Source organism: Lepidochelys kempii, chromosome 1 (genome assembly GCF_965140285.1).
Source record: "Lepidochelys kempii isolate rLepKem1 chromosome 1, rLepKem1.hap1, whole genome shotgun sequence".
Taxonomy (NCBI): domain Eukaryota; kingdom Metazoa; phylum Chordata; order Testudines; family Cheloniidae; genus Lepidochelys; species Lepidochelys kempii.
In genome coordinates, this window is record NC_136380.1 from 353,368,124 (window position 1) to 353,392,520 (window position 24,397).

A 24,397-nucleotide genomic window follows, 5' to 3' on the forward strand; every position below is an offset into this window, starting at 1 on the left:
TCCTAAGAGGCCCAGAACACTGAAGCTACAGACAAGAAATCAGCAAATAGACAGTCGCATTTCTCGAGCACCCATTGTCGCTCCCAATAGTCCTGTGACCCTTTGCACCAGTGTCCAGCTCTTAGCCCCTAAGAGTGCATCCCCGGAGTCAGCTCAGTTACAGATCCTGAACATTTCTGAAATGCAAGGGGTGACTGAGGGGAGCTGTGGCCATCTCTCCTCCTCCCTCCTGCAAGGTCTAGAGTCATTGCCAACAGTGTCTGCTGCCATGGACAGTTATGGATCCCTGGTTCCCTGCAGTTCCTGAGAGACGTGGACTTGTTTGCACTGAAGCAGCGGTACCAAAAGGAGCTTGTCCACAGTTCAGTGTCGCCCCCACAAACTGCTTTTTGTCTTTCATCCCAATTTAGCATCTTCCCACTAAGAGGACTGTCTGTTCTTGATCCAGCCTGCTTCCCCTCCTTGTCTGTGTTAATTGTCCCTGGCTGGCCATCCTACCTGCTCTCTGGCTCTGAGTCTCCCATAAACCTGGGCTTAGAGACCTAGCTGGCATGCTGAGTAACCCCCTCCTTCCTTAGGGTCTCTGCTCTGTTGATGATTTCAAGTGATAGAATAGGTAAGTCCTGGACAGATGGTTTCTAGTCTGTCACACCATGTAACCAATTTGCTCTCTGATTTACGTAGCTTTGTGCCAGATCCTGGCTGGTCAGTCTCAGAATCAAGCATTTATGCACACGGTGCTTCGTCTAAAGCAGCAGTTCTCTGACTGTGGGTTGGGACCCCAAAGTGGGTCACAAACCCATTTTAATGGGATCACCAGAGCTGGTGTTAGACTTGCTGGGGCTCGGGGTTGAAGCCAAAGTCTGAGCCCCACAGCCCATGGCTGAAGACCTCAAGCTTTGGGCCCCCCAGGGAGATAGGGCTCGGGCTTTGGTCCCCATTTCCGGGGTCATGTAGTAATTTTTGTTGTCAGAAGGGGGTGGCGGTGCAATGAAGTTTGAGAAACCCTGATCTAAAGCTTTCCTGAAGTCAACAAGGCAGGCTCCAGTACATCCCCTCTTCAGGAGTCACTCACCCCTTCCCTCCAACGGGGTCACCTCTGGGCTCCCAGGGTGAACCCAGCAATTACAGGCCAGTAAGCCTGACTTCAGTACCAGGCAAACTGGTTGAAACAACAGTAAAGAACAAAATTGTCAGAGACATAGATGAACAGAATTTGTTAGGGAAGAGTCAGCATAGTTTTTATAAAGGGAAATCATGCCACACCAATCAACTAGAATTTTTTGAGAGGTTCAACAAGCAGGTGACAAGGGGGATCCAGTGGATATAGTGTACTTAGGTTTTCAGAAAGCCTTTGACAAGGTCCCTCACCAAAGGCTCTTAAGCAAAGTAAGCTGTCATGGGATAAGAGGGAAGGTCCTCTCATGGATTGGTAACTGGTTAAAAGATAGGAAACAAAGGCAACTGATACCCTGTACCCTGCTGTACCCCCCCCCACCGTATCACACACACAGCCACTGATACAGTGGGGGGTAGAGCAGGGCACGGGGTATCAGTTACCTTTGTTTCCTATCTTTTAACCAGTTACCAATCACACACACCCACTGATACACCATGCCCTCCTCTAACATCTGCTGTTTCACATCCCCTCACTGATAAGTGGTCAGTTTTCAGAAAGGAGAGAGGTAAATAATGTCCTCCCAGTACTGGGACTAATCCTATTCCATATATTCATAAATGATCTGGAAAAAGGGGTAAACAGGGAGGTGGTAAAATTTACAGATGATACAAAACTACTCAAGATAGTTAAGTCCAAAGCAGATTGTGAAGAGTTACAAAGGGATCTCCCAAAACTGGATGACTGGGCAACAAAATGGCAGATGAAATTCAATATGGATAAATGCAAAGTAATGCACATTAGAAAACATAATCCCAACTATCTGTATAAAATGATGGGGTCTAAATTAGCTGTTACCACTCAAGAAAGAGATCTTGGAGTCACTGTGGATAGTTCTCTGAAAACATCCACTCAATGTGCAGCAGCAGTTTAAAAAAGCGAACAGAATGCTGGGAATCATTAAGAAAGGGATAGATAATAAGACAGAAAATATCACATTGCCTCTATAGAAATCCATGGTATGCCCACATCTTGAATACTGCAAGCAGATGTGGTCGCCCCATCTCAAAAAAGATACATTGGAATTGGAAAAGGTTCAGAAAAGGGGCAACAAAAATGATTAGGGGTATGGAATGGCTGCCATATGAGGAGAGATTAATAAGACTGGGACTTTTCAGCTTAGAAAAGAGATGACCAAAGGAGGATATGATTCAGGTCTATAAAATCATGACTGGTGTGGAGAAAGTAAATAAGGTAGTGTTATTTACTCCTTCTCATAACACAAGAACTAAGGGACACCCCATGAAATTAAAAGGCAACATGTTTAAAACAAACAAAAGGAAGTATTTTTTCACACAATGCACCGTCAACCTGTGGAACTCCTTGCCAGAGGATGTTGTGAGGGCCAAGACTATAACAGGGTTTCAAAAAAGAACTAGATATATTCATGGAGGATAGGTCCATCAGTGGCTGTTAGCCAGGATGAGCAGGGATGGTGTCCCTAGCCTCTGTTTGCCAGAAGCTGGGAATGGGCGACGGGATGGATCACTTGATGATTCCCTGTTCTGTTCATTCCCTCTGGGGCACCTGGCATTGGCCACTGTCGGAAGACAGGACACTGGGATAGATGGACCTTTGGTCTGACCCACTATAGCCATTCTTATGTTCTCCAGCCCTCCCCAAGAGCTCTGTGGCAGGTGTCAGTGTCACCTGTGGGGACATCTGTGAACATAACTGGTCCCCATCTATAACCCCCATCTCTCTCTCCAGCCCATTCTGACACATCACCAAAAGACTCCTGAGATCCCCTGGGAATGAACTGCGATCCTTCAGGTCACACCTCTGCCCTGACTGACTGAGCTTGCTGCCCTCCATTCCAAACTGAACCACATCCTTCTTTTCACTCACTGACGCCAGAATGAGAGAGCACTAAATCCAGCCCACTTGCACCCTGCAGGAGAGTGCATTCTCCTAGGCCCTGCCAACTGCTCACCCGCTCACCCCCAAGACCCAGGGCACGCTGCCACTCCAGCAGCACGCAAAGGTGGTGAGCATGTGGATGGGCGTTCACACCTGCATTAGCTAACTCGAGTTGGAACAGCAGCAAAAACTTCCATCTAGACATGATCAGACAGCACAGAGGGTCCCAGGGGGATCTGGCTGTGTTTGGACAACAGGAGCATGAGTTCTGTCAACAGTGCATTGCGGGCTGCAGGGCCGGGACTCTGTACTGTGCCTGAGCGCCACCCAGCACGGTGGGGCACTGCCCGGGGCCCCCAGGTACAACTGAAGTACAAACAACACAGCCTGTCTCTGGCAGCAGCCAACATCAGCCATAGCAGAGGAAAGTCTGACAGCCCCAGTAGGCAATTGTGGAAGTACCTGCTCAAAGGGAGTGTCTCCCTAACCCCACCAGCGAGTGGCTGGATCACACCCTGCAGACTTAGGGTTCAGAGCCCTTCTTTTCATCCCATCTCACGTAGCTGGGGATGGGCCCATTATCCATATCAGTGGCTGATCCTTTCCTCACTCTTGTCAAGCTCTTTGCTAAAGGCGTGCGGGAGCAGTCCCCCTGGCTCTGTAAAAGACTATTTCCTTTTAGCAGTTTGAATGTGCTGCCATTCAGATTCCCGGTTCTCATATTGTGAGTGTGCAAACAGCAGCCTCCAGTCTATCTTCTCTTTCCATTCATTATTTGTACCCCCCTCCCTTGTCCACTCCTGCCCCCTCCAGTTAAAGCTGAGCCATATAGTCTTCCTAGTGCCCAGCCCCCGCTCCCAGCGCTCTCCTCTTACATTTGCACCCTCCATGGGCCAAGCTGGAAGGAGAATCAGGTTCTTGCCCTGCTCCACTCTGAGTGCACCTTCACCTCCGCTCACTGCCATTCAGAAGGGAACTCATCTCCTTGATTGGACAATGGAGGACCAAGGGACCAGCACCCAGAGCCTCTGCCATTGCACAGATGCTTGAGAGACTGCATCCCCTGTGCAGACCCAAGGACTCCCCCCAGAATCTGTCTGGGAGAGAGCGAGGTATTGTTGGCCCTGCCAACAGGACTCCTGTGAAAGACAACACCCACCTCAGGTTGCTCTCCTGTGGCATGACAGGTGCACTTGCCTCAGTTTCCCCTTTATTCATAGATTCCAAGTCCAGAAGGGGCCATTGTGATCACCTAGTCTGGCCTCCTATGTAGCATGGGTCAGAGACCTGCCCCACAATAATTTCTAGAGCAAAGCTTTTAGACAAAAATCCAATCTTGGTTTAAAAATGGTCAGTGATGGAGAATCCATCCCAACCCTTGGTAAATTGTTCCAATGGTTAATTACTGTCACCGTTAAACATTTATACCTTATTTCCAGTCTGAATTTGTCTAGCTTCAACTTCCAGCCACTGGACCCTGTTAGACCTTCCTCTGCTAGATTGAGGAGCCCATTTTAAATATTTGTTCCCCTTGTAGTACTCATAGATTGTAATAAAGTCACCCCTTAGCCTTCTCTTTGGTAAGCTAAACAGATTGAGCTCCTTGAGTCTCTCTCTATGAGATTTTTCTCCCTTTAATCATTCTCGTGGCTCTTCTCTGACCCCTCTCCAATTTATCAGCACCCTTCTTGAGTTGTGGGCACCAGAAAGGGACACAGGATTCCAGCCGTTCACACCAGTTCCAGAGAGTGGCAAAATAACCGCTCTGCTCCTACCAGAGATTCCTTGGTTTATGCACCCCAGGATCGCATTGGCCCTTTTGTCACACCGGGAGCTCATATTGAGCTGATTATTCACCTCAACACCCAAAGCTTTTTCAGAGTCATTGTTTCCCAGGGTAGAGTCGCCCATCCTGAAGTAAAGCCTAAATTCTTTGTTCCCAGATGTATACATTTCCGTTTAGCCAAATTCAAATGCATATTGTTTTATTGCACCCAGTTTACCAGGAGATCCAGATCGCTCTGTATCAGTGACGGGTCCTCTTCATTATTTACCACTCCCCCAATTTCTGGGTCATCTGCAAACTTTATCAGCGATGATTTTATGTTTGCTTCCAGGTCATTGATAAAGATGTTAAATAGCATAGAGCCAAGAACCGATCCCTGCAGGACCCTACTGGAAACAGGCCCACAGGATGACAATGCCCTGTCTACAGTTCACATTTTGAGCTTACACTGACCACATTACTCCTTCCCCTCATTCCGAAGGCCGCTGCACAAGCTGCAACTTAGCAGGGTTCCCTGGCTCTAGCCAGTTCTGCGCAGAACTCACCCCCACCAGCTCACCCTTACAAGTGTCCAGCCGCTCCTTCCCGCGGGCACCTCTGTTGCAGACAGCTCTCTCCTAGGCTATGGCCACACTCGAGAGCTAACAGCTGCACTGAGCTCCCTAGATGGAGCCGGTCTAAGCCAATGGGAGAGAGCTCTCCCCTGGACTTAAATACTCCCCCCCGCCACCCCCACCCCCACCCCGGCAGCGAGCAGCGTAGCTGTGTCAGCAAGAGAGCATCTCCCAACGACCTAGCGCTGTCCACACCGGCGCTTAGCTCGGTGCAACTTATGTCGCTCGGCGGGTGGCGTATTCACACCCATAGGTGGAACCAGAGGTGCTGGGGAGCTGCTGCACCCCCTGGCGCAAAGTGGTTTCCCTCATATCCAGAGTTTACAGTTCGGTTTAATGGCTCTCAGCCCCACCCCCACTGTACACATTGTTCCAGTCCCCCATTCACACCCCTGAGCGATGTACATTAATAGCGACATGCCCTGCCCCTTCCCGCCCGCCCCTTCCCAGGCCCCGGGGCCTTTCTGTAAACCCAGCTGGAAGGCAGCTCATGCATCCCAGGTGCGCTGCACCCCACTTCCTCTCTAGGGGTCCAGACAACCTGCAAATAGGCCAGTCTCCCTTCCAGTATGCCCCATCAGTCCTGCCTGTGCCACAGGGCTGGCAGAGTACGGAGCCAGCAGGCCTACACCTGCCCAGCGCTAAAGGCCCTCCCCCTTAACCAGGGGCTGGCAGAACAGCTGCTGAGTCTGGCCCAATGCGTGGAAACCCTCCTGACCCACTAGTGGCACTAACCCCACATGCGGCTTGTGCCGTGCCCAGCCAGGGACCCCAGGACTGAACTCACTGCATCCTCTGAGAGCTGGCTCAGAGGGAGGGTCCTTACCAACCCCCCCGGGAATGGCCCAGAGCAAAAAGGCAACACACACCCTGACCCTACACGTTCTAGGCCAGTGCTGGAGGCTGAAGCCCCCTGTGCAACCCAGGGACGGCACCGTTGGGGCAGAGCCAGGAGGAGGGGAGGGGAGGGTATGAGCCAGAGCTGGCCAAGAATGTCTCAGCCTGGAGATTCAAACCTCATCTTCTCCCCAGAGGTGCATCAGGCACTGAGAGGGCAGCCAGGGGGAGCAGGCACCAGCAAAGCCGGGCAGAGGAGCAGTTACAAATCTGCCAGGCAAGTTGCAGAGGAACTTACTGAGATTCCCATCGTGAGAGCTAACGAGTGTGGAAATTACCTGCTTGTGATCAGAATGCACTGTTCCTGGGCCGGGAGTCTCACAGGGGAGAGGAGCCTCCGAGGTTGCAGGGAGGGGGCCCAGAGACGGCGTGGACCCTGGGGGCAGGCAGGGCGCGCAGAGACCGCGGGGGCCCTGGGAGTGGAGAGCAGGCAAGGCCCCTGCACTACTGGGTGCCAGGGCACATGCATGCTTGGAGAACAATGCCACTCTGCTGCTTGTTCCTAACACAGGAAGACGAAAGGCCTGATCCAGGCTGGAACCCTCACTCCAAGGGAAAAGGAGCAGGAATAGCTTCGGGCAGCCCCAGGAACACAGCTGAAAAAGGGCTCCCTGCCCAGCACCCCAGAGCTCCTGGGGGCCTGCATGCTCAGCCTTGCCAGCCTGACAAGCCAGCTGCTAGGCAAAGAGAAGATGGGAAGGATGGCTCTTACTGCCAGCTACTGCTCAGGCTGGATTCTCCCACCCCAGAGGTGCAGGGCTCAGCGCTGAGCCCCACAGGACTAGAGCGATGCTGACTATGGAGGGAGTGCAGGGACACACAACAGGACCCTCTGGGATGGAGGGAAGGAGATGCGGAGAAACACTGAACAGCTGGCTAAGGGCGGGTGAGTCTCTGCTAGGACAGAGCCCGAGGGGGAAAGGAGGATCCAAAAGGGACAGGAAGTGAAACTCAGATAGAATATCAGGGAAAACTAGCCTGTGAGACACATACAGCCACGAATCGCCCCCATGGGAAAGTCTGGGGCCTGTCGCTCCCTGACAGTTGGATCTGGGAATCATCCCTGGGGGAAGGGCCAGGGCCCCGTCACTCCCTGACAGCGGGATGGATCCAGCCAGAAGCACCCCCAGAGAAGGGTCAGGGGCCTGTTGCTCCCTGACAGGAGGATGGATCCGGACGGGAATCATCCCCCGGGAAAGGGCCAAGGGCTTGTCGCTCCCTGACAGGGGGCAGGATCCAGGCAGGGTGTTCAGAGCCGAGGAGGGCAGGCAGCACTTAGCCCGTGGAGCACTTTTTGCCAAAAAAGTAGGGATGGCCGGAACAGGGCTTAAAAAAGGGTCTGTCCCGGCCAAAGCGGGACATATGGTCACCCTAATGTGCAGGGAACCCAGACAGGAAGTTTTGCCCTGCAGGAGGCCAGGCTGTGAGTTAGGAGCCAGCTATAGAGACGGGACAAAACCCTTTTACGCCACCTGGGTCCCGATGGCTCCAGTTCAGCCACAACCATGTGGTGCCTGTAATATCCCACTTCCCAGGCCCTAAAGAGCTAATTCTCAGGGTCGATGGAAGTCCAGAGAGGGGCTGCCTCTCACTCTGGGTCTGTACAGTGCCCGCCACAACGGGCCCCGATCTCTGCTGGGAGCTGCAGAGCTATTGCCACACACGTCCGAAACAGCGATGCCCAAACACTGCTCTGGAAGGTAATGGGACTATGGGATAACATGGGAAGATGGGTCTCCTTGCGCAGCTGAGAGCAGAGCTGCTACCTCTCCATGAGCCTTTGCTAAGAAGAGCCACAGAGGGGCTCCTCCCACATGGGACTGTCCATCAGGGACATTCCCTGCCCGGATCTGCTCACACAGAGGATGGAGCCATAGAGCTCAGCTTTAAAATCCCTGGCGCTAGTGCCTTAGACCCCTCGGCGATCCCCTGCCCCATCCTCGGGAGAGGGTGGCAGGCCCATTGAAACAGGTCCGGCTGATTTAGTAGCTCCTGGTTGCAGGAAGAGGCCCCCAAGCTGCGTGGCAGAAAAAGAAAAACCCCTGTGGCTTGGCTTAGAAGGGGCTGGGACAAATTTCACAAAGAATAAAGAAATCTGCAGAAATCCGTCCCATCTCTCAGGAATGGGGACATCCGATGGAAATTCTGTATGGGGGCAATACGGGGTCACGCGCCAGGCAGGGCTGAGCTAACGCAGCAGTGCTGGAGAGAGCTCCGAAGGGGGAGCTAGAGTCCATTCCCCTGCCTGTGAGCATGCTGGACATTGCGGTAACATGGGGGTGCTATGGGGCAGTATTTCAGAGCTCTTTCCCTATCCCAGAGGAGAAGCAACATCTGCCCTAACAGACCCCACTGCTGTGCTTCCCCAGGGGTGAGGCATCGCTCAGGCCACCCGTGGATGACACAGAATAGGCAGCAGTCCAGCCTGTTCAGCACTACGTTGTCTCACGCTCACCACCCCACTGAGCTATAGCTCTGGAGTTGGCGGGTGCAGAGTCTTTGTGCTCTCTGTTATCCGGAGTTGTTATCCGCCTGGCGCTGTGTGCGTGACCACGCTGGGAGCTTCCCAGCTCTGGCTGTAAAATTGCCAGGTGCCTGTGCCCTGAGCCAGAGCCGAGACTGCAGAGAATTCCTCTAAACATTAACCAGGCATGTGGTGTGAGCAGGCCTTGCCTGGTGGAATGCAAGCACCTCTCTGCTCTTATCAGGGCGCAGCAGCCCATGCCCTACACACCCCCTCTGCCACCGCTCCACATTCCTGCCTGCATGTTAAACGCGCCACCTTCCCCAGCGGGAAGTCACCAGCCTGCCTCCTGGGCCTGCTGAGCTAAGCTGCCCCCCAGCCCCACGGGGCCGGTGGTGGAACAGCCCTATGGGCCCCCTGCACACGTGCACCGCCCGCTCCTTGGCAGAGCTGTGGGCTCTCTGCAGTGCCGCATTTCCTCTCTGCTCCCCCTTCCTGTGTGCACAGATTCGCCTTAGGGAAGGTGAGGTCTCCTCGGTTGGGCCTGTAGAGATGCACACGTTCTCTGGTGATGGGGCCAGAGCAGCACCCAGTTCTCCCACCAGGCCTCCTGACCCACAATCTGCCCTGGGGCTGATGAGGGGAGCCAGTCTGGACAAGGTAGTGACTACCCCACCCTGGAGAGGGACTGGATGGCCTGGCAGGGATTGTCCCCTTGCAGGGCTGGGCCAGGGCCCTGGAGGGCAGCAGGAAGCCGACTGGGTGCCCACAGGAGGAGAGGGCACCAGGGAAGGGGAACAGCTCATGAGAGGTGGGCTCACCGCATCCTGATAACGATGCCAAGTGTGACTGCACTGTACTGACAACCCCACTGGGCCACTGCTGACAGCGTCGCGTGACCCAGCAGGCTCCGGGACAGAGGCTGGCAGGCGAGTGGGGGCTGTGGCCGCAGGGATCAATCTGGGAAAGGCGGAGGGGTTAGCATGGACACCGCCGACACACAGGCTGGTGAGAGGGAGGGGTGGGGGCACCAAAGCACTCTGCCCCTCTGGCCAGGGAGGGAAGGAGAGCCGTCCAAAAAGGCCTGGCTCAGAATCCCAGCAGAGGCTCTGGCAGGAGCTGCTCAGTGCCAGCAAGCGTGTGCTGAGGCCTCTCCTGCAGCACAAGGTCAGTTCTCATTAAAACACACCGTCGATTCTTCGACAGCAAAGGCAGTGCAGCGTCCCTCCTTTGCCTCCACAGCTCCTTCCAGCTGCTCTGCAGAGCCGAGAGCACCGAGTTCTTCAGACCCTCCTCCCTGAGCCCCTCACTTAGAAGGGGCTGGGACAAATTTCACAAAGAATAAAGAAATCTGCAGAAATCCGTCCCATCTCTCAGGAATGGGGACATCCGATGGAAATTCTGTATGGGGGCAATACGGGGTCACGCGCCAGGCAGGGCTGAGCTAACGCAGCAGTGCTGGAGAGAGCTCCGAAGGGGGAGCTAGAGTCCATTCCCCTGCCTGTGAGCATGCTGGACATTGCGGTAACATGGGGGTGCTATGGGGCAGTATTTCAGAGCTCTTTCCCTATCCCAGAGGAGAAGCAGCATCTGCCCTAACAGACCCCACTGCTGTGCTTCCCCAGGGGTGAGGCATCGCTCAGGCCACCCATGGATGACACAGAATAGGCAGCAGTCCAGCCTGTTCAGCACTACGTTGTCTCACGCTCACCACCCCACTGAGCTATAGCTCTGGAATTGGCGGGTGCAGAGTCTTTGTGCTCTCTGTTATCCGGAGTTGTTATCCGGAGTTGTTAGGCTACCAGACCACAGCCTGCCAGGAGAGCCACGCAGGGTATGTTCACCCTGCAGTAATACCCGTGGCTGGCCCACGGCCGCTGACAGGCTCACAGGGCTCAGGGCGTGGGGCTCTAAAACTGCAGTGTAGACATCTGGGCTCAGGCTGGAGTCCAGGCTCTGGGACCCTCCCACTCAAGGGGTCCCAGAGTCCGAATGTCTACACAGCAAGTTTAGAGCCCTGCGAGCCTGGATCAGCTGACACGGGCCAGCCACGGGTGTTTTACTGCAGTGTAGACACACCCTCCCTGCCATGCAACACCCAGCAATACAGCTCCCACATACCCCATGCCTTGCTCCAACACCCGCATTCACTGACACCAGGCTCCAGTGCCCACCGACGCCCTGGGCCCGGCTCCATCGCCCACCCTCAGTGACACCCCTCAACCAGCTCCAACCCCTGCCCTCAGTGACACACTGTGCCCTGCTATAACGCCCAGCTGTATCACACCCCCCTCGGGTATATCTGAGTGTTATGGCAGGGCACACTACAATGTATCACACACACCTCACTGACACAGCAGGTGTTAAGAGCGGACCACAACATATCACACTCCATCACTGATCGAGCAGAGAACGTTGTATCAGTGAGCGGGTGTGATACAGCGGGTGTTAGAGCAGGGCGCGGTGTATCACACCCCGTCACTGATAGATACACCGCGCCCTGCTCTAACACCGATTGTATCACACCCCCTCACTGATACACCGCGCCCTGCTCTAACACCCGCTGTCTCAGTGATGGGGTGTGATATAGCGGGTGTTAGAGCAGGGCACGGGGTGTCACACCCCCTCACTGATACCCCGTGCCCTCCACTAACACCCGCTGTAGCTCTCCCGTCACCAACAGCCCGATCTCAGCAGAATCCCTCTTTATCATGCGCCGTGAGGTATCAGACCAGCAGTAACTAGTTTCAATCTGTGCTACAGTAACTCAGCTCCTCTCCTGGCTCCATCCCTCCTGCTGTCAGCGCAGGCTTCAGGCAGCCCTGCCTGTGCTCTGAGGCAGAAGGACGCTGCATTGACTTAGGAGCCATGTCCTAATGTGCAGCAGGCTCCAGTCCCAGGCAGTTTCTTCCTCCTGAGCAGCTCTGTGCAGCCAGCCAGCCTGCCCCGGTGCCTCTCCCATCTGCAGCACTGCCTGTCCCAGCAATGGTGCTCCTTCTGCAAGATCACTGCATCTTGTCAGGCGGATGCAGAGGCAAGCGAGAGCCCCAGCCTGGAGCCAGGTGGCTGGGGCAGAATAAGAGGGAGAACCAACCCTCACCATCAGGCACACTGCACAGGGGCACCGAGGGGATGCCAGCTCCTTCAACTCCCCAGCTGGGACTGGCCCTGTGCTTGGCAGCCGCAAGGGGCCTGATTAGCTGGGAATTTGCTCCTGGTCTTTCAGACTCAGCAGCTCTCCCTGCCAGCAGTGCTGGGGGAGGGGGGGGCGGCGAGCGAGTCAGAGTCCAGGGCTGAGTCCCTGGCTCCCAGGGACTGGGGCATACTCCAGGCCAGCCCTGAGGAGCCAGGCTGGGGGGATGGATGAGACAGGGCATGATGGAGCTTGTCATGCCCGCTCCTCTGGTCCTACCACCTGGGTGCAGGGCTGGGGCAGCACCAGTTCCAGTGGCAGGCGCGCACCCAGCTGGGGAGAGGGTTCCCAAGCCACGCACCCAGCCGGGGAGAGGGTTCCCAAGCCACGCACCCAGCCGGGGAGAGGGTTCCCGTGCACCCAGCCGGGGAGGTTTCCCATGCCACACACCCAGCCGGGGAGAGGGTTCCCAAGCCACGCACCCAGCCGGGGAGAGGGTTCCCAAGCCACGCACCCAGCCGGGGAGAGGGTTCCCGTGCACCCAGCCGGGGAGGTTTCCCATGCCACGCACCCAGCCGGGGAGAGGGTTCCCAAGCCACGCACCCAGCCGGGGAGAGGGTTCCCAAGCCACGCACCCAGCCGGGGAGAGGGTTCCCAAGCCACGCACCCAGCCGGGGAGAGGTTCCCGTGCACCCAGCCGGGGAGGTTTCCCATGCCACGCACCCAGCCGGGGAAGGGTTCCCATGCCACGCACCCAGCCGGGGAGAGGGTTCCCATGCCACGCACCCAGCCGGGGAGAGGGTTCCCATGCCACGCACCCAGCCGGGGAGAGGGTTCCCATGCCACGCTCCCAGCCGGGGAGAGGGTTCCCATGCCACGCACCCAGCCGGGGAGAGGGTTCCCATGCCACGCACCCAGCCGGGGAGAGGGTTCCCATGCCACGCTCCCAGCCGGGGAGAGGGTTCCCATGCCACGCTCCCAGCCGGGGAGAGGGTTCCCATGCCACGCTCCCAGCCGGGGAGAGGGTTCCCATGCCACGCTCCCAGCCGGGGAGAGGGTTCCCATGCCACGCTCCCAGCCGGGGAGAGGGTTCCCATGCCACGCTCCCAGCCGGGGAGAGGGTTCCCATGCCACGCTCCCAGCCGGGGAGAGGGTTCCCATGCCACGCTCCCAGCCGGGGAGAGGGTTCCCATGCCACGCTCCCAGCCGGGGAGAGGGTTCCCATGCCACGCACCCAGCCGGGGAGAGGGTTCCCAAGCCACGCACCCAGCCGGGGAGAGGGTTCCCGTGCACCCAGCCAGGGAGAGGTTCCCACGGCACGCTCCCAGCCGGGGAAGGGTTCCCGTGCACCCAGCCGGGGAAGGGTTCCCGTGCCACACACCCAGCCGGGGAGAGGGTTCCCATGCCACGCTCCCAGCCGGGGAGAGGGTTCCCATGCCACGCTCCCAGCCGGGGAGAGGGTTCCCATGCCACGCTCCCAGCCGGGGAGAGGGTTCCCATGCCACGCTCCCAGCCGGGGAGAGGGTTCCCATGCCACGCTCCCAGCCGGGGAGAGGGTTCCCATGCCACGCTCCCAGCCGGGGAGAGGGTTCCCATGCCACGCTCCCAGCCGGGGAGAGGGTTCCCATGCCACGCTCCCAGCCGGGGAGAGGGTTCCCATGCCACGCTCCCAGCCGGGGAGAGGGTTCCCGTGCACCCAGCCGGGGAGAGGGTTCCCGTGCCACGCTCCCAGCCGGGGAGAGGGTTCCCGTGCACCCAGCCGGGGAGAGGGTTCCCGTGCACCCAGCCGGGGAGGGGTTCCCACGCCACACACCCAGCCGGGGAGAGGTTCCCACGCCACACACCCAGCCGGGGAGAGGGTTCCCACGGCACGCTCCCAGCCGGGGGCAGCTGGGCCCCAGCTGGACTCTCGCTGGAAGGGTCTGGGCTGGGAGCCTCTCCCCTCCTCCGCCCAGCTCTCCCCGGCGCTGCAGTTGGGGTAAAGTTTAGCCAGGCAGCAAGCGCCGCGTTCAGCGGGGACCTGCCGCGGGGCTCCAGCAGCGCAGGGGTTAAGCGGCGGCTGTCACAGCCCCTCGGCGGGGGCCGGCGGGTCCCAGGGGCGCCGGCCGGTCCCGCTCCGGATCCCGCGCCGGTCCCGCCCGGCCCCACTCACCGTCTGCTGCAGGTCGGGGATCCCGATGCGCACCACGATGGCGCTGGCGGCGGCGTCCTCCATGCGGGCCGGCGGCGGCGGCTCGGCGCGGGGGGCCGGGGGCTCGATGCTGGCATAGGGGGTCTCGTCCCGGGCGCGGCCCGCGGGCTCCCCCGGCTCCCCGGCCACCGCGCGGGGCGGGCGCGCAGGCGGCGGCTGCTCCGGCGGCGGCTCCGGAGTCTCATGTTGGCCGGCGGCGGGCGGCAGCGGCATGGTCCGTGCGGGCGGGGGGCGGCGCGGGGGCGGCGGGGCCGCGGGACCTAGAGCCCGCACAGCGCAGCGCTGGCCGGGGGGGGAGAGAGAGAGTCACCGCCGGGCCGGGGTGCCGCCCCTGGGGATCCCCCCCGCCCCCCGGCACTGCGCCCCCGGGGATCCCCCCGGCCCCTGGGGAGCCCCCTCGCCCCCCCTGGCACTGCGCCCCCCCCGGGGATCCCCCCGGCCCCTGGGGAGCCCCCCGCTCCCTGGCACTGCGCCCCCCCGGGGATCCCCCCGGCCCTTGGGGAGCCCCCCCGCTCCCTGGCACTGCGCCCCCGGGGATCCCCCCGGCCCCTGGGGATCCCCCCGCTCCCTGGCACTGCGCCCCCCCGGGGATCCCCCCGGCCCTTGGGGAGCCCACTCGCCCCCCCGGCACTGCGCCCCCCCGGGGATCCCCCAGGCCCCTGGGGATCCCCCCGCCCCCCGGCACTGCGCCCCCGGGGATCCCCCCGGCCCCTGGGGAACCCCCTCGCCCCCCCCGGCACTGCGCCCCCGGGGATCCCCCGGCCCCTGGGGATCCCCCCCGCTCCCTGGCACTGCGCCCCCCCGGGGATCCCCCCGGCCCCTGGGGATCCCCCCCGCTCCCTGGCACTGCGCCCCCCCGGGGATCCCCCCGGCCCCTGGGGAGCCCCACTGCGCCCCCCCGGGGATCCCCCCGGCCCCTGGGGAGCCCCCTCGCCCCCCGGCACTGCGCCCCCCCGGGGATCCCCCGGCCCCTGGGGAGCCCCACCGCCCCCCCGGCACTGCGCCCCCCCGGGGATCCCCCCGGCCCCTGGGGAGCCCCACCGCCCACCCGGCACTGCACCCCCCTGGGAATCCCTGCCCCCCGGCACTGCACCCCCCTCTCAGGAACCCCACCCACTTGTCACTGCACCCCCCTGGGGAGCCCCACCGCCCCCCTGACACTGCACTCCCGCAGGGGATCCCCCCGCCCCCTGGGGATCCCCAACCCCCCGGCACTGCGCCCCCGCAGGGGGATCCCCCTGCCCCTGGGGATACCCACCGCCCCCCCAGCACTGCACCCCCCCCAGGGGAATCCCCACATCCCCACCACCCCCTGGGGAGCCCCACCGCGCCGGCACTGCACCCCCCTGGGGATCCCCACCCCCCTGGCACTGCACCCCCCTCTCAGGAACCCCACCCACCTGTCACTGCAACCACTGGAGATCCCCGCCCCCCTGGCACTACACCCCCCCAGGGATCCCCACCCTCCTGGCACTAAACCCCCCCCGGGGATCCCTGCCCCCCTGACACTAAACCCCCCTGGGGATCCCTGCCCCCTGGCACTGCACCCTCGGGGGGATCCCAATCCCCCAACACTGCACCCTCTGGGGATCCCCACCATCCTGGCACTGCACCCCACCCCCGTGGATCCCAATCCCCCAGCACTGTACCCTCTGGGGATCCCAGCCCGCCTGGCACTGCACCCCCCTCTGGGGATCCCCGCCCCCCTGGCACTGCACCCTTGGGGGATCCCAATCCCCCAGCACTGTACCCTCTGGGGATCCCAGCCCGCCTGGCACTGCACCCCCCTCTGGGGATCCCCGCCCCCCTGGCACTGCACCCTTGGGGGATCCCAATCCCCCAGCACTGTACCCTCTGGGGATCCCAGCCCACCTGGCACTGCACCCCCCCCCCCAGGGATTCCATCCCTGCCTGATACTGCACCCTCTGGGGAATCCCATCACTGCATGGGGAGAATCCCCATTCCCCCAGTACTGCCTGCCCAAGAATGCACCCCCTCTTGGGGGAACCCTAGCCCACCCCCGGCACTGCACCCCCTGGGATGTCCCAGCCCCCCCGGCACTGCACCCCTTGGGGAAATCAAGGGGTGCCTCCCCGCTCTGGGGCCAGCCCCTGTCCCTCAGTTCCCTGGGGCTCTGCCAGCAAGACCCATTAGCTCTCCTCTCTTAAGTTCATGAGGATGGCCAGCCTGGATCAAGCCAGGACCCACCTAGCCCAGCCTCTGGTCTCCAACAGGCTGGGAAGGGGCAGCAATGGGCTAGCTTGGTTCCTCCTGACCCCCAATAATCAGGCTGGCCCCTGGCCAGGGATGGTTTACAGCCCTCCCCAAATGCTGGTCTATTTTAATATGTACTGTTAGTCAGGGTGCTCTTGTTACCCAAGTCAGTGTTTGAGCCTTGGTTGAATCCCGCTAAATTGTTGGCCTCACTGATGTCCTGTGGCAGTGAGTTCCACAGGCTGGCTGTGCATTGTGTGAAAAAGCATTTCCTTATGTCAGTTTTGAATTTGCCCTTCATTGATGTGGCTCAGGGGAGTCTAGGCCTGAGCTGTAGTGGGGTGACAGGGCCCCTCATCTCCCTGCACTGGGGGAAAGTGAAACACTCTTTCTCCATTTGCCAGTACTCCATCACATCCCTGCTCCTTTGCCTCCCCACAAAGGTCAGCAGGGCCGATCCTGTCGGCCTCTCCAGCCCCCCGATCATTCCTGCTGCCCCTCTTTGAACCCCTCTGATTCCTCACACCCCTTCCAGTGATGGAAGGAGTCAGCCGGCAAACAGTGTCAGGGAAGGGGGCCCATTCCTTCCATCCCTCTGCTTCTTCCTTTCCACCCCCCTCCCTTCTGCAGCAAAATCTCCTGGAGGGACCAGGCTGGGGATTTCCAGCTGCTGGGAGGCCAGAGGCCACAGTGAGAGGCACTATCAGCATGACCCATGGGTGTGGTCCAAGGGGCGCCAGCCCCACTCGATTTCCAAGGGAAATGAACTCCACGGCTGAATTTGGACCCTGGCATCTGTTAACCCTTTCAGTGCTTGAGTGTTACCAGCCACTAAGCAAAAGTACTCCTTTTCTTTAAGCCAAAGCTGTTGTGTCTCCTGCAGTGAGGATAACAGTGACCCAGGAGCACTGCGCACGAGTCACCCTCCCACCACACCAGCCCCCAACTCCACCCTTCCCCATGGTCACACCAGCCCCTGACTCCGCCCCCTCCCCCTGACCCCACCCATCCCCTGACCCCAAACCGTTCTCGGTAGGGGGGGATTTGCCCCAGTTACAGCCACTGGTGAGGCTGTACCCATGTAGCCCCTAATGCGGACATGCAAAGTCACTCTGCACCCACGGCGCTTACCCTGGTATCATGACTGGAGCTGGAGCAATCCCCAGTGCTGCCAAGGCCCAGCTGAGCAGAGATCGAAGGACTCTGCCCCTTCAAGAGAAGCAGCTCCAGGGCCAAGCAGAGCTGGGCCTCAAGGTGTTAATCCACTTTGTGCTTTGGGGCTATTTCTGTTTTGAAGAGTGTCAAAGAGCTGAGGAGATTTACGGGATGACCTGGATCTGTCCAGGAAATAATTAATGGCCCTGCCCCCAGGCAGCGAGCCCGGAGGCCAGGGGACTGCAGAGGGCTGGCATCAGTGAAAGCTTGACCCCAGATTTAGCCTGGCTCTCCCGGCTGGTTCAGGGTCTGCTGGGAAAGCCGAAGCTTGACCCCAGATTTAGCCTGGCTCTCCCGGCTGCTGCAGGGTGTGACGAAGCAGGACTGTTCTTAATGTTTCCTTTTAACAGTGTGGGGGTGCCTCAGTTTCCCCTAGGCAGTTCTTAAGTATCTAGGTGGTGGGATAAGGGTGTATGATCCTTGCAGAGCCCTGGAGGGCAGGGGTGTGCAGGGGTCTGGACACAGAGAATGGCCGACACCCTGTTTCCTGGCACCTGATGGCCTGGCCCTTCCCCTCTGCAAGGTGAGAGCTAAAGGATTGGAGAACAAAGGAATCCGGTGACCTCCTGGCCCGGGAAAGGGACAAAGCCCAGAGGAGGAGGGGCTGGAGAGAGTTTCAGTTTGGGGCTGGCTGGGGACATGGAGTGAAGGGCAGACGTGGTTGTCTGGCTCACTGCCCCCCAAAATGGACCCAGCTGAGGGGTCCTGTTCTCTGCACCTGCAAGCTCTGTGTTAGACCATGTTCCCGTCGTCTAATAAACCTTCTGTTTTACTGGCTGGCTGAGAGTCATGTCTGATTGTGGAGTTGGGGAGCAGGACCCTCTGGCCCCCACAGGCCAGCATCGCCCGGGGACTCCGTGACACAGGGTCTCCTGGGAAATCCGAAGCTTGACCCAAGATTTAGCCTGGCTCTCCCGGCTGGTGCAGGGTCTGCTGGGAAAGCCGTTGCCGGGGAGAAGGGGTGGGAAGATCATTCCCTGGGAGGCAGCGTCTGTGGACACCGAAAGCCAGTGGGTCCCGGTGGGTGTGCATATCTCAATCCCCTGTGCACGTTCCCCAGAGGCCCTAGAAGCTCCAAAATCATAGAATCATAGAATATCAGGGTTGGAAGGGACCCCAGAAGGTCATCTAGTCCAACCCCCTGCTCGAAGCAGGACCAATTCCCAGTTAAATCATCCCAGCCAGGGCTTTGTCAAGCCTGACCTTAAAAACCTGTAAGGAAGGAGATTCTACCACCTCCCTAGGTAACGCATTCCAGTGTTTCACCACAGTGAAAAAGTTTTTCCTAATATCCAATCTAAACCTCCCCCACTGCAACTTGAGACCATTACTCCTCGTTCTGTCATCTGCACTTGTCCTTGTTGAACCTCATCAGATTTCTTTTGGCCCAATCCTCCGATTTGTCTAGGTCCCTCTGTATCCTATCCCTCCCCTCTAGTGTATCTACCACTCCTCCTAGTTTAGTGTCATCTGCAAACTTGCATAGGAGCCTTTGTGTCCCTCCGATCATGCTGGCCCACCCCTGGGCTGGGCCTGTGCTGGGGCAATTGCTAGGAGCCCTGCGTAGACCTAGGCTTGGAGAAGTGCCAGCTCTCAAGGGATTTCCAGCTGGCCCAGGGAAAGCCCCTTCTAATTGGCTGCCTTTCCCCCCGCCTCCTGGGGAGGAGCAGCCAATCAGAGCTGCTGCAAGAGCCAGGCAGGGCTCTCCCACCCCCTCACCCCGGTGGAGGGAGCAGAAAGAGCCAGCTGCTCAAGGTGGGTCTGCTACCCCTGGCCCCCATGCTGGGGCGGGGGAGAGCAGAGAATCACCCCTAGAGTGGGTGGCAGGGGCAGAAATAACTGCTGGGTGGGAGGCAGGTCTGGGGATGGGGGCACAGAATTAATGAGCAGTTGGGGGCTCAGGAGAAGCTGGAAGCTCTGCACAATCCAGCGGCTGTGAGAGCTCCTGCGGCAGGGCCAGAGCCATCCCAATCGTGCATGAGGGAGGGTTGGCAGAGCTGTGGCTGCCCCACGCTCATGGCAGGGGACGGGGGGACCCAGACAGCCCAAAGCACACACGATGACCGCGAGCCCTGGGCTGATCTCGTGGTTCTTTGGCATCTGACTCATGAGTCACAAGAAGTGTCAGGTTGGACATACGACCAGGGAAGAGTATAAAAATATTGCTCGGGCATGTAGGAATGATATCAGGAGGGCCAAATCGCACCTGGAGCTGCAGCTAGCCAGAGATGTCAAGAGTAACAAGAAGGGTTTCTTCAGGTATGTTGGCAACAGGAAGAAAGCCAAGGAATGTGTGGGCCCCTTACTGAATGAGGGAGGCAACCTAGTGACAGAGGATGTGGAAAAAGCTAATGTACTCAATGCTTTTTTTGCCTCTGTTTTCACTAACAAGGTCAGCTCCCAGACTGCTGCGCTGGGCATCACAAAATGGGGAAGAGATGGCCAGCCCTCTGTGGAGATAGAGGTGGTTAGGGACTATTTAGAAAAGCTGGACGTGCACAAGTCCATGGGGCCGGACGAGTTGCATCCGAGAGTGCTGAAGGAATTGGCGGCTGTGATTGCAGAGCCACTGGCCATTATCTTTGAAAACTCGTGGCGAACCGGGGAAGTCCCGGATGACTGGAAAAAGGCTAATGTAGTGCCCATCTTTAAAAAAGGGAAGAAGGAAGATCCTGGGAACTACAGGCCAGTCAGCCTCACCTCAGTCCCTGGAAAAATCATGGAACAGGTCCTCAAAGAATCAATCCTGATGCACTTGCATGAGAGGAAAGTGATCAGGAACAGCCAGCATGGATTCACAAAGGGAAGGTCATGCCTGACTAATCTAATCGCCTTTTATGATGAGATTACTGGTTCTGTGGATGAAGGGAAAGCAGTGGATGTATTGTTTCTTGACTTTAGCAAAGCTTTTGACACGGTCTCCCATAGTATTCTTGTCACCAAGTTAAGGAAGTATGGGCTGGATGAATGCACTATAAGGTGGGTAGAAAGCTGGCTAGATTGTCGGGCTCAACGGGTAGTGATCAATGGCTCCATGTCTAGTTGGCGGCCGGTTTTGTTCAATATCTTCATAAATGATCTGGAGGATGGTGTGGATTGCACTCTCAGCAAATTTGCAGATGATACTAAACTGGGAGGAGTGGTAGATACGCTGGAGGGGAGGGATAGGATACAGAAGGACCTAGACAAATTGGAGGATTGGGCCAAAAGAAATCTGATGAGGTTCAATAAGGATAAGTGCAGGGTCCTGCACTTATGACGGAAGAACCCAATGCACAGCTACAGACTAGGGACCGAATGGCTAGGCAGCAGTTCTGCGGAAAAGGACCTAGGGGTGACAGTGGACAAGAAGCTGGATATGAGCCAGCAGTGTGCCCTTGTTGCCAAGAAGGCCAATGGCATTTTGGGATGTATAAGTAGGGGCATAGCGAGCAGATCGAGGGACGTGATCGTTCCCCTCTATTCGACATTGGTGAGGCCTCATCTGGAGTACTGTGTCCAGTTTTGGGCCCCACACTTCAAGAAGGATGTGGATAAATTGGAGAGAGTCCAGCGAAGGGCAACAAAAATGATTAGGGGACTGGAACACATGAGTTATGAGGAGAGGCTGAGGGAGCTGGGATTGTTTAGCCTGCAGAAGAGAAGAATGAGGGGGGATTTGATAGCTGCTTTCAACTACCTGAAAGGGGGTTCCAAAGAGGATGGCTCTAGACTGTTCTCAATGTATAAGATGTTCTCAATGTATAATTGGGATGTATAAGTAGGGGCGTTGCCAGCAGATCGAGGGACGTGATCGTTCCCCTCTATTCGACATTGGTGAGGCCCCATCTGGAGTACTGTGTCCAGTTTTGGGCCCCACCCTACAAGAAGGATGTGGAAAAATTGGAAAGAGTCCAGCGGAGGGCAACAAAAATTATTAGGGGGCTGGAGTGTCACGGAGTCCCTGGGCGATGCTCTGGAACTGCTCTCCATGAAGCCAGTCAGGACTCTGGGGAAGTCTCCTTTCTGTGAGCAGCCTATCTGCAGGACACACAGCTCATCCGGCTCCACCTTCCTGGGTCTGACCTCGGAGCATTCAGCATCCTCTGCCCCTCCGTGCACTTCCCACAGCGAGTCCGCCCAGGCGGGGTCTTGGGGAAGCCAGAGGGTCCTGCCCCCCAACTCCGCAATCAGACGTGACTCTCAGCCAGCCAGTAAAACAGAGGTTTATTAGACGACAGGAACATGGTCTAACACAGAGCTTGTAGATGCAGAGAACAGGACCCTTCAGCTGGGTCCATTTTGGGGGGCAGTGAGCCAGACAACCATGTCTGCACTTCACTCCATGTCCCCAGCCAGCCCCAAACTGAAACTCCCTCCAGCCCCTCCTCCTTCTCTGGGCTTTGTCCCTTTCCCGGGCCAGGAGGTCACCGGATTCCTTTGTTCTCCAACCCTTTAGCTCTCACCTTGCAGGGGAAAAGGGCCAGGCCATCAGGTGCCAGGAAACTGGGTGTCGGCCATTCTCTGTGTCCAGACCCCTGCACACACCTGCCCTCTAGGGCTCTGCAATGATCATACACCCTTATCCCACCACCTAGATACTTAAGAACTGCCTCGGGGAAACTGAGGCACCCCCACACTATTCAAAGGAAACATTAAGAACAGTCCTACTTCGTCACATGGAGCACATGACTTATGAGGAGAGGCTGAGGGAACTGGGATTATTTAGTCTGCAGAAGAGAAGAATGAGGGGGGATTTGATAGCTGCTTTTAACTACCTGAAAGGGGGTTCCAAAGAGGATGGAGCTCGGCTGTTCTCAGTGGTAGCAGATGACAGAACGAGGAGTAATGGTCTCAAGTTGCAGTGGGGGAGGTATAGGTTGGATATTAGGAAAAGCTTTTTCACTAGGAGGGTGGTGAAGCACTGGAATGCGTTACCTAGGGAGGTGGTGGAATCTCCTTCCTTAGAGGTTTTTAAGGTCAGGCTTGACAAAGCCCTGGCTGGGATGATTTAGTTGGGGATTGGTCCTGCTTTGAGCAGGGGTTGAACTAGATGACCTCCTGAGGTTCCTTCCAACCCTGATATTCTATGATTCTATGGGGCGTGGCAGCAACGACAGCCTCTGACCAGCTCCAGAACAGACAGCGCAAACCTGCCCTCGCTCAGGAGCAGGGAAAGTCCAGAACGACAGGTCCCAGACCTACATCAGCCTAGCACCTCACTGGGGAGTGGAGGAGCATCTCCTGGGACACCCTGCCTCTGGAAGAAGACCTAGTGAGGAAGGTGCAACTGAGAGAAGCAAGGGGGAAGCTCAAGGGACCCCATGCAAAATTCCCCCCATGCAGAGCTCAGCACCTCCCTGTGCAGCTCCCACGGGCTGTAGCCCTCTGCCAGTCCCAGGACAAGGGCACAGCAAGGCGACCGTTCCTCTGCAGAGGAAGAATGCAGAGAAGAAGCAGCAGTCACCAGGTGGCTCATGTTCTGGGACGTGGAGAGACCGGTCCTGGAGGTGAAGATCTCGGGGGGCTCTGGGGAAGAGGCAGAGTGAGGGAGTGGGAAAGAGGGCTTGTAGGCAGAAACGCCAGGGGAAAAGTAGGGGTGCCTGGTAGCACGGGAGAAGGAGGATGAAATGGCCAGTGACTCACACACGGCTGAGACTCAAGCTCCTGTCTGAGGTCTCCCTGCAGTACAAAGATAAAGGCAGAAGTTTGGTCAGGGAGGGAGTGAGGAGGAGCGGACAAAGATAGCTGCAGAACAAAGGGCTGGGGAGGGAATACAGGGGAAGTAGGAGCATGAAAGGCAGCTAGCTGCTCTGTGCTGGATGGAGCAAAGATGACACTTGCCCTGTGCAGAGGGACAGTGGAAGGCTTTGCGCCCCCGGGGCCTGAGTGGGAGCAAGGCGCTGCCTAGGTTTGTGCACAGGGGAACTCTCACCATAAGAGACTCAGCTAACGATCTCAGATTGCTGCTGGCCAGGAGGAGGCATGGCCAGTGGAGAAATGGTGACAGCAGCAGGGGAGAGCAGCGGGTGCCTGGCATCACCAGCAGGGCACGCTCACACGGGCCAGAGACACGGGCAGGCCTGCCTCTTGCACACAGCTCCACCAGAGGCAAGTTCTCAGCACCTTGGAAAACAAGGACCAAGGTTCTCCTGGGGAGCATCCAGGGTGCTGAGGCACCCAAACTAAGTGGCCATTTGTGAGCCGCAGGGCCCTTTCTCCCTGGAGTCCGTGGGAGATCAGCCTGAGAAGGGCGGAGTTACAGCTGCGCAAGGAGCCCTTGCTTAGGGCCCGAGCGGCTACAGGATGAGCAGCACGTGGGGAGGGGGCTGAGCAACATGAACAGGAGTGACTTGGCCGGGTTACAGAGACGGGTGATGGACGGAAGTGGCAATGGATGCACAAGGGAAGATTCTCCTGGTTCTGGGGCCGGACCCCCAGCAATGCACCCCCTGCGGGGATCCCAGCCCCCCCCAGCAATGCACCCCCTGCGGGGATCCCAGCCCCCCCCCAGCAATGCACCCCCTGCGGGGATCCCAGCCCCGCAGCAATGCATCCCACGGAGGGATCCCAGAACCCCCTCACTGCACCCCACAGGGGGATCCCAGCCCCCTGGCAATGCACTCCTGGGGGCAGATCCCAGCCCCCGGCAATGCACCCCTGGGGGCATCCCAGCCCCCTGGCAATGCACTGTGGGGCGGATCCCAGCCCCCTGGCAATGCACCCCTGGGGGCATCCCAGCCCCCTGGCAATGCACTGTGGGGTGGATCCCAGCCCCCTGGCAATGCACCCCTGGGGGCAGATCCCAGCCCCCTGGCAATGCACCCCCTGCGGGGATCCCATTTGAAAGTTCTCCCTGGTGCTGG

At 58.4% G+C, this 24,397-nt stretch overlaps 1 protein-coding gene across 9 annotated transcripts in view; it reads right to left on the bottom strand.

Moving 5' to 3' along the window:
- SHANK3 (SH3 and multiple ankyrin repeat domains 3) overlaps positions 1-24,397 on the bottom strand; it is a 769,810-nt gene that overhangs the window by 654,781 nt on the left and 90,632 nt on the right. For 8 of the 9 annotated variants that reach the window (XR_013635242.1, XM_073329054.2, XM_073329055.2 and 5 more), the window contains exon 1: positions 14,084-14,225. Coding sequence is in view for 8 of the 9 variants with exons in the window: in XM_073329054.2 (XP_073185155.1) it covers positions 14,084-14,146 (63 nt within the window). In the remaining variant the exon portion in view is untranslated. Of the gene's footprint in view, positions 1-14,083; positions 14,405-24,397 lie in introns of those variants that run through there. The other variant, XM_073329053.2, reaches the window with a different exon arrangement.